Below are 11,948 nucleotides of genomic sequence, written 5' to 3' on the forward strand. Positions count from 1 at the left end.
TCAGGGTGGGTCATGGATGGTAGGTCATGGATGGTAGATCAGGGTGGGTCATGGATGGTAGGTCAGGGTGGGTCATGGATGGTAGGTCAGGGTGGGTCATGGATGGTAGGTCAGGGTGGGTCATGGATGGTAGGTCAGGGTGGGTCATGGGTGGTAGGTCAGGGTGGGTCATGGGTGGTAGGTCAGGGTGGGTCGTGGATGGTACGTCAGCGTGGGTCATGGGTGGTCGGTCACGGTAGGTCATGCGTGGTAGGTCAGGGTGGGTCATGGGTGGTAGGCCAGGGTGGGTCATGGGTGGTAGGTCAGGGTGGGTCATGGGTGGTAAGTCAGGGTGGGTCATGGGTGGTAGGTCAGGGTGGGTTATGGGTGGTAGGTCAGGGTAGGTCATGGATGGTAGGTCAGGGTGGGTCATGGATGGTAGGTCGGGGGGGGTCAGGGATGGTAGGTCAGGGTGGGTCATGGATGGTAGGTCAGGGTGGGTCATGGATGGTAGGTCAGGGTGGGTCATGGGTGGTAGGTCAGGGTGGGTCATGGGTGGTAGGTCAGGGTGGGTCGTGGATGGTAGGTCAGGGTGGGTCATGGGTGGTAGGTCAGGGTGGGTCATGGGTGGTAGGTCAGGGTGGATCATGGATGGTAGGTCAGGGTGGGTGGTGGATGGTAGGTCAGGGTGGGTCATGGGTGGTAGGTCAGGGTGGGTCGTGGATGGTAGGTCAGGGTGGGTCGTGGATGGTAGGTCAGGGTGGGTCGTGGGTGGTAGGTCAGGGTGGGTCATGGGTGGTAGGTCAGGGTGGGTCATGGATGGTAGGTCAGGGTGGGTCATGGATGGTAGGTCAGGGTGGGTCATGGATGGTAGGTCAGGCTGGGTCGTGGATGGTAGGTCAGGCTGGGTCGTGGATGGTAGGTCAGGGTGGGTCATGGATGGTAGGTCAGGGTGGGTCATGGATGGTAGGTCAGGGTGGGTCATGGATGGTAGGTCAGGGTGGGTCATGGATGGTAGGTCAGGGTGGGTCATGGATGGTAGGTCAGGGTGGGTCATGGATGGTAGGTCAGGGTGGGTCATGGATGGTAGGTCAGGGTGGGTCATGGATGGTAGGTCAGGGTGGGTCATGGATGGTAGGTCAGGGTGGGTCATGGATGGTAGGTCAGGGTGGGTCATGTATGTTAGGTCAGGGTGGGTCATCGATGGTAGGTCAGGGTGCGTCATGCCTGATAGGTCAGGGTGGCTGATGGATGGTAGGTCAGCGTGGGTCATGGATGGTAGGTCAGGGTGGGTCATGGATGTTAGGTCAGGGTGCGTCATGGATGGTACGTCAGGCTGGGTCATGGATGGTAGGTCAGGGTGGGTCATGGATGGTAGTTCAGGGTGGGTCATGGATGGTAGGTCAGGGTGGGTCATGGATGGTAGGACAGGGTGGGTCATGGATGGTAGGTCAGGGTGGGTCATGGATGGTAGGTCAGGGTAGGTCATGGCTGGTAGGTCAGGGTGGGTCCTGGATGGTAGGACAGGGTGGGGCATGGATGTTAGGTCAGGGTGGGTCATGGATGGTAGGTCAGGGTGGGTCATGGATGGTAGGTCAGGGTGGGTCATGGATGTTAGGTCAGGGTGGGTCATGGATGGTAGGTCAGGGTGGGTCATGGATGGTAGGTCAGGGTGGGTCATGGATGGTAGGTCAGGGTGGGTCATGGATGGTAGGTCAGGGTGGGTCATGGATGGTAGGTCAGGGTGGGTCATGGATGGTAGGTCAGGGTGGGTCATGGATGGTAGGTCAGGGTGGGTCATGGATGGTAGGTCAGGGTGGGTCGTGGATGGTAGGGCAGGGTAGGTCATGGATGGTAGGTAAGGGTGGGTCATGGATGGTAGGTCAGGGTGGGACATAGATGTTAGGTCAGGGTGGGTTATGGATGTTAGGTCAGGGTGGGTCATGGATGGTAGGTCAGGGTGGGTCATGGATGGTAGGTCAGGGTGGGTCATGGATGGTAGGTCAGGGTGGGTCATGGATGGTAGGTCAGGGTAGGTCATGGATGGTAGGTCAGGGTGGGTCATGGATCGTAGGTCAGGGTGGGTCATGGATGGTAGGTCACGGTGGGTCATGGATGGTAGGTCAGGGTGGGTCATGGATGGTAGGTCAGGGTGGGTCATGGATGGTAGGTCAGGGTGGGTCATGGATGGTAGGTCAGGGTGGGTCATGTATGTTAGGTCAGGGTGGGTCATGGATGGTAGGTCAGGGTGGGTCATGGATGGTAGGTCAGGGTGGGTCATGGATGGTAGGTCAGGGTGGGTCATGGATGGTAGGTCAGGGTGGGTCATGGATGGTAGGTCAGGGTGGGTCATGGATGGTAGGTCAGGGTGGGTCATGGATGGTAGGTCAGGGTGGGTCATGGATGGTAGGTCAGGGTGGGTCATGGATGGTAGGTCAGGGTGGGTCATGGATGGTAGGTCAGGGTGGGTCATGGATGGTAGGTCAGGGTGGGTCATGGATGGTAGGTCAGGGTGGGTCATGGATGGTAGGTCAGGGTGGGTCATGGATGGTAGGTCAGGGTGGGTCATGGATGGTAGGTCAGGGTAGGTCATGGATGGTAGGTCAGGGTGGGTCATGGATGGTAGGTCAGGGTGGGTCATGGATGTTAGGTCAGGGTGGGTCATGGATGGTAGGTCAGGGTGGGTCATGGATGGTAGGTCAGGGTGGGTCATGGATGTTAGGTCAGGGTGGGTCATGGATGGTAGGTCAGGGTGGGTCATGGATGGTAGGTCAGGGTGGGTCATGGATGGTAGGTCAGGGTGGGTCATGGATGGTAGGTCAGGGTGGGTCATGGATGGTAGGTCAGGGTGGGTCATGGATGGTAGGTCAGCGTGGGTCATGGATGGTAGGTCAGGGTGGGTCATGGATGGTAGGTCAGGGTGGGTCATGGATGGTAGGTCAGGGTAGGTCATGGATGGTAGGTCAGGGTGGGTCATGGATGGTAGGTCAGGGTGGGTCATAGATGTTAGGTCAGGGTGGGTTATGGATGTTAGGTCAGGGTGGGTCATGGATGGTAGGTCAGGGTGGGTCATGGATGGTAGGTCAGGGTGGGTCATGGATGGTAGGTCAGGGTGGGTCATGGATGGTAGGTCAGGGTGGGTCATGGATGGTAGGTCAGGGTGGGTCATGGATGGTAGGTCAGGGTGGGTCATGGATGGTAGGTCAGGGTGGGTCATGGATGGTAGGTCAGGGTGGGTCATGGATGGTAGGTCAGGGTGGGTCATGGATGGTAGGTCAGGGTGGGTCATGGATGGTAGGTCAGGGTGGGTCATGGATGGTAGGTCAGGGTGGGTCATGGATGGTAGGTCAGGGTGGGTCATGGATGGTAGGTCAGGGTGGGTCATGGATGGTAGGTCAGGGTGGGTCATGGATGGTAGGTCAGGGTGGGTCATGGATGGTAGGTCAGGGTGGATCATGGATGGTAGTTCAGGGTGCCTCATGGATGGTAGGTCAGGGTGGGTCATGGATGGTAGGTCAGGGTGGGTCATGGATGGTAGGTCAGGGTGGGTCATGGATGGTAGGTCAGGGTGGGTCATGGATGGTAGGTCAGGGTGGATCATGGATGGTAGGTCAGGGTGGGTCGTGGATGGTAGGTCAGGGTGGGTCATGGATGGTAGGTCAGGGTGGGTCATGGGTGGTAGGTCAGGGTGGGTCATGGATGGTAGGTCAGGGTGGGTCATGGATGGTAGGTCAGGGTGGGTCATGGATGGTAGGTCAGGGTGGGTCATGGATGGTAGGTCAGGGTAGGTCATGGATGGTAGGTCAGGGTGGGTCATGGATGGTAGGTCAGGGTGGGTCATGGATGGTAGGTCAGGGTGGGTTATGGATGTTAGGTCAGGGTGGGTCATGGATGGTAGGTCAGGGTGGGTCATGGATGGTAGGTCAGGGTGGGTCATGAGTGGTAGGTCAGGGTGGGTCATGGATGGTAGGTCAGGGTGGGTCATGGATGGTAGGTCAGGGTGGGTCATGGATGGTAGGTCAGGGTGGGGCATGGATGGTAGGTCAGGGTGGGTCATGGATGGTAGGTCAGGGTGGGTCATGGATGGTAGGTCAGGGTGGGTCATGGATGGTAGGTCAGGGTGGGTCATGGATGGTAGGTCAGGGTGGGTCATGGATGGTAGGTCAGGGTGGGTCATGGATGGTAGGTCAGGGTGGGTCATGGATGGTAGGTCAGGGTGGGTCATGGATGGTAGGTCAGGGTGGGTCATGGATGGTAGGTCAGGGTGGGTCATTGATGGTAGGTCAGGGTAGGTCATGGATGGAAGCAAGGTACCTAAACATAGGTATAAGCACTCCATCTTGAAGAAAATACTAGTAGGCAACTTCTGAGCTAAGCCACGCCCCATCAGCTTTATTCATAGCAAATTTTAGATATTACTTTCATTTCTTGGTTTCTGTTTCGATATTTTTTCCCACTGTTATTACTGAACTATTTTCAAAGAAAATGTAGTGAAAAGCACTTGCCATAAAATATCACAGGTTGTTGGGGTCAAAAAGGGGGCGGAGCTGAAGACGTTTCCCCGTTTAGCCAATGGGAGAGCGCTGCGAGATGCTAGATATAAATAGATACATAATTATTTGTATCATTAATTCAGTCTTGGAATAATCATCAGAATTAAATTGATAATCCTCTTTTTTTTTACGACAACGAAGAATTCTTACCATTAACTAACGACAGAATACTCTAAGGAAAAATCAGATTCCTTTTTGGATTCAATATGTTAAATGGAAGTGGACTTACCTGGTTAGACGCTGATTGGTAGGCTAGGTTAGGTTAGGGTAAGTCGTGGTTGGATTGGTAGGCTAGGGTAGGTTAGGGGAGGTTGTGGTTGGGTTGGTAGGCTAGGTTAGGTTAGGGTAAGTCGTGGTTGGATTGGTAGGCTAGGGTAGGTTAGGGGAGGTTATGGTTGGGTTGGTAGGCTAGGTTAGGTTAAGGGTAAGTCGTGGTTAGGTTGGTAGGCTAGGGTAGGTTAGGGTAAGTCGTGGTTGGGTTGGTAGGCTAGGGTAGGTTAAGGGTAAGTCGTGGTTGGATTGGTAGGCTAGGGTAGGTTAGGGGAGGTTATGGTTGGGTTGGTAGGCTAGGTTAGGTTAAGGGTAAGTCGTGGTTAGGTTGGTAGGCTAGGGTAGGTTAGGGTAAGTCGTGGTTGGGTTGGTAGGCTAGGGTAGGTTAAGGGTAAGTCGTGGTTGGATTGGTAGGCTAGGGTAGGTTAGGGGAGGTTGTGGTTGGGTTGGTAGGCTAGGGTAGGTTAAGGGTAAGTCGTGGTTGGGTTGGTAGGCTAGGGTAGGTTAGGGTAAGTCGTGGTTGGGTTGGTAGGCTAGGGTAGGTTAGGGTAAGTCGTGGTTGGGTTGGTAGGCTAGGGTAGGTTAGGGTAAGTCGTGGTTGGGTTGGTAGGCTAGGGTAGGTTAGGGTAAGTCATGGTTGGGTTGGTAGGCTAGGGTAGGTTAGGGTAGGTTGTGGTTGGGTTGGTAGGCTAGGGTAGGTTAGGGGAGGTTGTGGTTGGGTTGGTAGGCTAGGGTAGGTTAGGGGAGGTTGTGGTTGGGTTGGTAGGCTAGGGTAGGTTAAGGGTAAGTCGTGGTTGGGTTGGTAGGCTAGGGTAGGTTAGGGTAAGTCGTGGTTGGGTTGGTAGGCTAGGGTAGGTTAGGGGAGGTTGTGGTTGGGTTGGTAGGCTAGGGTAGGTTAGGGTAAGTCGTGGTTGGGTTGGTAGGCTAGGGTAGGTTAGGGGAGGTTGTGGTTGGGTTGGTAGGCTAGGGTAGGTTAAGGGTAAGTCGTGGTTGGGTTGGTAGGCTAGGGTAGGTTAGGGTAAGTCGTGGTTGGGTTGGTAGGCTAGGGTAGGTTAGGGTAAGTCGTGGTTGGGTTGGTAGGCTAGGTTAGGTTAGGGTAAGTCATGGTTGGGTTGGTAGGCTAGGTTAGGTTAGGGGAGGTTGTGGTTGGGTTGGTAGGCTAGGGTAGGTTAGGGTAAGTCATGGTTGGGTTGGTAGGCTAGGGTAGGTTAGAGTAAGTTGTGGTTGGTAGATCATTGTAGGTAGGAAAGGGTAGGCAATGGGTGGTCATGGGTGATATGTGGGTCAGGGTTAGTAGGTCGTGGTGTCATGGATGGTAAGTGGGTCAGGATAAGCAAGGCAGGTATTCCAGGTGACCTTTTCTTCTCTCTCTCTTTCTCTTTTCTTTTCTCTAACTCTCTCTGCATCTATCTATCTTTCGATCGGTTTCTGTCCGTCTCTCTATCTCTCTTTCTAAATAACTGTTTTGTATCAAAATTTCTTAATTAAAAATGTAACAGTTTTGGGTAATATTCATGTCGTTTTTTCTTGTATCATTTTTTTTTTGTTTTAAGGCTTTTTTTTTCTTTGTTAATCTTTAACAACAACAACAGCATCGGATAATTTCTTATCGTATTTCCTAACGCTCTTTTTCAGTCGAATAAATCAACTTTTTTTGTTAATCGAAAAAAATAAACTTTCTTGTTTCTCCTTTATCATTATTATCATTATCATTATTTCATTCATTAATTTTTTGATAATCGAAAACTCAACACCTGATGACCGCATTTCCTTGCATGCTTGTGCTTCCATTCCACTCCCCTCGCTGTGGCTCTGCGCTTGGCCTCGCTCGCGCTTGAGAAGGTGCTTGAGTACTGGCAAGACCTCAAGTACTACTACAAGAGTGGCTACGGACACCGCATAAACTACGAACAAGCCTGCCGTTTGGTCCAGGACCTGGTGAGGACCTTCAGGTAGGAGGGTCTGGCTGGAGGTTGGTGGGGTTAAAGCACTGATTGACTTATGTGGCATTGATACATATATATCATTTTTTTTTATCTATGCAAATTATTGCGAGTAAAACAGGATTAGGTCTGACAAATTTAAAAAGATGATTTACTTATGAGAAACTGATCTCTCTATTTATCAATGCAAATGTTTTAAGATTAAATTGAAATCAGTTCTTTCGTAAGTACACTGGTGACGTCCGCAATAAAGAGGATGATAATAGTAACCCCTGTATATAACTGATATATATAACTGATATAACTGATATATATAACCCCTGTATATAACTGATCCGGATCAGCACCGAAAATAAATGTCACCCAAGTTAGGCCTAGACGCTTGGTCTAAATTGATAAACATCTCTTCTTAACTTTTTGAGTTACCCTGTTCATTAAGGAACAAACGAACGAACAGACAAACTAGCTAACTAACCATCGCTACCAAAAATAGAACCTCCATATCGGAACTAATATATTGAAATATTTATTTACTTGTGTGAGTAATCAGATATGGCCTTTTAAGAAATATGGGCCAATCTGTAAGTTTAATTAAATCAAATCACTTCTTTATATATCTGAATGATACATTCTCTCTCTCTCTCTCTCTCTCCACACACACACACATGTATATGCAAATGATTTAAGATGAAACAGAATTAGGTTTGGCAAACATATATTTGTCTACTTATCTGAGACTGATGAAAATATTTTCAGAATTTCGTTTAAGTAATCATAACCCTTATTTACTTACCTGAGACTGATACATACATACATATGTAAATACATGTATATATACATATACATATGTATATCTTATTTACATTTTATCTGTTCTTTGATTTCAGGGCATTTCATATATATGTACATACGCATGTATATTCACACACATATGTACATATACATGTACATATCTATGTATATATAAATATAAATATATATTTATTCATTTATATATATGTTTATATATATGTATATATATATATATATATATATATATATATATATATATATATATATATATATATATATATATATATATATGCATGTGTGTGCATCTCTCTCTCTCTCTCTCTATCTAAACACAAACGCCTTCCTTGCATAAGCACATGCACAAGCCCCGCCCCCTGCCGCCCCGAGCCACCCAGGGCGCGTCGGCCCGTTTCCGCTCCTCCTTCTCCCTGTCGCGCCCGCTCCTCACCCTCGCCCTGAGCGCTTTCCGTCCGAGGATTCCCTCACGACGCGTCCTTCTCCTTCGCAGGAGACGGGTGGAGAAGGGCGAAGGACCTCGTGGCGTCTTCTACTTCACCCACCTCGACGCCTACCTCAAGGTGGGCTTCTGGCTCCTGCACCGTCTGCGTCCAGACCCGTTGTGCAGTGGGCTCACGACAGCGTCTTTGGGCGAGTTCACGCGTTGGGAACATCTGCCAATGAGTTCGAATGTTCATGACCTTTCACCTGTTTTGCAGATGAAAGGAAATGGAGCAGATCAGGAATTCAACAGCCTTGTTAATGATTTTTATTTTTTATTTATTTATTTTTTTTTTACTTAAAGTGACAAGCATAAACATAGAAGTAAATTGCAAACTAATAGATAAAGTCAACGTTTATTAATGACACTTACAGGAAGGGATAGGTGAATTAGATATTCAAGGAATCTTAAACGCAAAAAAAGGTCACCTTCCATGCTTATATCTGCCAGCCAGTTTTTCACCCTAAGCCCTTGACATATTCCTTCAAAGTCTGTCAATTTCTGCCGCTCTGTCTGATGGTCAGTTTGCCTCTCTCTCTATTTCTCTCTTCTATCCTCCTTTCCTCCCTCCCTCCCTCCCCCTCTCTCTCCCGTGTCCAACATCCTTTGAGGTTAACACACGAGTCCCCACGAGGTGTCCTTCCCTCTCTTCCTCTGTTCTTCCTTTCCTCCCTCCCTCCCTCCTCACCAGGTGTACTTCCCGCAGCTGATGGCGCGACTGGGGATGTTCTAGGTCAACACTTCCTCCTTCCCTTCCTTCCTCCCTCCCTCCTTCCTTTCCTTCCTCCCTCCGTTTTTCCTTTCCTCCCTCCCTCCTCACCAGGTGTACTTCCCGCAGCTGATGGCGCGCCTGGGGATGTTCTGGGATAACACTTCCTCACTCCCTCCTTCCCTTCTATCCTCCCTCCCTTTTTCCTTTCCTCCCTCCCTCCTCACCAGGTGTCCTTCCCGCATCTGATGGCGCGACTGGGGATGTTCTGGGATAACACTTCCTCACTCCCTTTCTTCCCTTCATTCCTTCCTCCTTCCCTCCCTCCCTTCCTTCCTCCCTCCCTTTTTCCTTTCCTCCCTCCCTCCCTCCTCACCAGGTGTCCTTCCCGCATCTGATGGCGCGTCTGGGGATGTTCTGGGATAACACTTCCTCACTCCCTTCCTTCCTTCCTCCCTCCCGTTCATTCCTTCCTCCTTCCCTCCTTCCCTTCCTTCCTCCCTCCTTCCTATCCTCCCTCCCTTTTTCCTTTCCTCCCTCCCTCCCTCCTCACCAGGTGTCCTTCCCGCAGCTGATGGCGCGCCTGGGGATGTTCTGGGACAACACGACGCTGACTCACGAAGACATCAAGGCCAAGCGACTCTGGAGGACGTCCATCGTGGGGCCTTTCTCTGCCAACGTGGCCTTCCTGCTCTCCCGCTGCGACGACGACAGGTGGATTCCGAAGGGCCTTTCCCATTGCCTTTGAGTTCGGAGGAGTGAAGGAGCTTAGTAATCCTCTTCCTTATCCTCTTGAGATCGTCCGGAGCGTCCTTCCCATTGTCCTTGAGTTCGGAAGGTTTATTCGGAACGCGTATTTGCATCTCGAGAGGAGTGAAGGAGAATAGTAATCCTCTTCCTTATCTCCTTGATATCGTCCTCCTTTTCCTGATATCTGTCTCCTCCTCCTTTGCTTGGATTAGGAAATTTGAGTTGATAGATTTATTCTTAACACACTCCTTACTACACTTAGCCTGGTTTGTTACGTTACACTTGCTAGTGTCTTTGCTAGTTTTCTTCATAAACAATATATTATGTAAATGGCTTTAACATTCAGCTATAGTTGCTATACATGTTGAACAAGTTTGTGAAAAGCGAACCACTAGTTTTTAAAAGCATTCGCATTGAAAAGGAAGAGAGGGTAGTTACCAATAATTTGATGAAAGATATTGACTTTGCTATAAAAGTAATTGAAGTTACATCATAATAGGATACATTGAATGCGTGTGGAAATTTACGGAGTGGGGGCTAAAGTTTGATCATATCAAATTATGTTTTGCTGTAAATTATGATGAATTGTCACTTTCCTTCGCATGGGACATCAAGTTAAATTCTCCTCTATGGTTATAATCCCTTTTATTCCTCTCTCTTTGTCTACCTGTCTGTCTGTCTGCCTCTATCTATCTACCTGTCTGTCTATCTGCTTCTCTGTATGTCTCTTTCTGTCTGAACCATCTACTAAGTCTTTAACACCGGTCCTGGCATGCCTAGCCTTTTACTCATAAGACGGAAAAGATTAAACATTAATCCATAAATAAAAGAAGAAAAAAAAGAGAAAAAAAAAGAAAAAAAGAAACGTCTTTAATAAGAACGGAGATTGATTTTACCATTTTTAGCCCCCTCTTCGTCGACGCAAAATCCCGCCCGCCATTTCCAGTGTTGCTCTCGTGCCTCGGCCATGACACGCTCCCTCCCTCTCCCCCCAGGTGGTTCGTGAGCATGGCCGTGAACGAGAGAAGGGCCAAGCTCCCTGGGTGCCGCGGGGAGAAGAGCTGCACGTGGGAGGAGTTCATGGCACTCCTCGGCCAGTACGAGAGCTGTGACTTCGACGCCATTTGCGAAAACGACCCGCCAGTCGTCCAGGAAGAAGAGGGCGGATTCGGTAAGGGCGGCGCTGGGCCTCGTCTCCTGTGTGCCTCTCTGGGTCTGTCTGGCTGGCTCTCTCTCCGCCTGTTTGTGTCTCTCTCCCTCTATTTATGTCTCATTTACTTTTCGTTATCATGATAAACGCAATGATATATATACACATGAAGCTATATATATATATATATATATATATATATATATATATATATATATATATATATATATATATATATATATATATATATATATACAAATCTAGTTGTTAATTTCATAATGTGCATGTATACATTTGAATACCCCACGCACACACGCGCTAACACATACACACATACACACATATAATGAGTGTATATATATATAAGTGTTAACTGCACGCTCTCCCGCCAGATGGCAGCGCAGGCACGCCGAGCACCCTCCTCCTGGTAGCAGTCCTTCAGCCGCTCCTGCGACTGCTCAGCCGGGAGTCCTAATCGCGCCCTTTCTACATATGAAAGATTATATAGATAGATAGATAGATACATACATACATACATACATACATTTTACACACACACACACACACACACACACACACACACACACACACAGGAGGAGGCGGCAGGAGGCGGAGGGGCGAAGGATGCTGTAGATAGTGTGTTCTTTTTTTTCTTTTTTAGAGTCGTGGTTTCCGTCGTTACTTTCGTGGCTTCGTCTTTGTGTTGATCAATGATATTCAAGGGTCAAGTGTGGTTATTTAGTACTTTTATATAGAGAGAGATATGTTTGTGGTTTATCATTCGATGTACGGTTTGGCGTCTTCTGGGTGGCGTTGGAATAAACTTTCTGTAACAAGGCTCGTTTCCATTTCCTGACCCATGTGGTATGTCATGAAAAGCCGAGGAGGAGGTGGAGGAGAAGTAGGAGGAGGAGGAGGAGGTGGAGGAAGAGAAGTAGGAGGAGGTGGAGGAGGAGGAGGAGGTGGAGGAGGAGGAGCTGGAGGAAGAGAAGTAGGAGGAGGTGGAGGAGAAGGAGGAGGAGGAGGAGAAGAAGGGGGAGGAGGAGAAGGAGGAGGAGGAGGAGGAGGAGGAGGAGGAGGTGGAGGAGGAGAAGTAGGAGTAGGAGGAGGTGGTGGAGAAGTGGGAGGAGTAGGAGGAGAAGTAGGAGGAGGTGGAGGAGGAGGAGGTGGAAGAGGAGGAGGTGGTGGAGTAGGAGTAGGAGGAGGTGGAGGAGAAGTAGAAGTAGGAAGAGGTGGAGGAGGAGGAGGAGGTGGAGGAGAAGTAGAAGTAGGAGGGGGTGGAGGAGGAGGAGGAGGAGGAGGT

At 49.5% G+C, this 11,948-nt stretch overlaps 1 protein-coding gene across 4 annotated transcripts in view; it reads left to right on the top strand.

Annotated features, from left to right (window-relative positions):
- The window catches only part of LOC113806211 (multiple inositol polyphosphate phosphatase 1), a 22,969-nt gene extending 11,488 nt beyond the window's left edge, over positions 1-11,481 (top strand). For 2 of the 4 annotated variants that reach the window (XM_027357336.2, XM_070117251.1), the window contains exons 8-12: positions 6,645-6,754; positions 8,046-8,115; positions 9,317-9,459; positions 10,491-10,666; positions 11,038-11,481. In XM_027357336.2, the coding sequence (XP_027213137.2) occupies positions 6,645-6,754; positions 8,046-8,115; positions 9,317-9,459; positions 10,491-10,666; positions 11,038-11,120 (582 nt within the window). In that variant the 3' untranslated portion in view covers positions 11,121-11,481. Of the gene's footprint in view, positions 1-6,644; positions 6,755-8,045; positions 8,116-8,874; positions 9,174-9,316; positions 9,460-10,490; positions 10,667-11,037 lie in introns of those variants that run through there. The other 2 variants (XR_011398270.1, XM_070117252.1) reach the window with 2 other exon arrangements.
- The last annotated feature ends 467 nt before the right edge of the window (positions 11,482-11,948 follow it).

The sequence above is a fragment of the Penaeus vannamei genome, chromosome 40 (assembly GCF_042767895.1).
Source record: "Penaeus vannamei isolate JL-2024 chromosome 40, ASM4276789v1, whole genome shotgun sequence".
In the NCBI taxonomy this organism is placed as follows: Eukaryota; Metazoa; Arthropoda; class Malacostraca; order Decapoda; family Penaeidae; genus Penaeus; species Penaeus vannamei.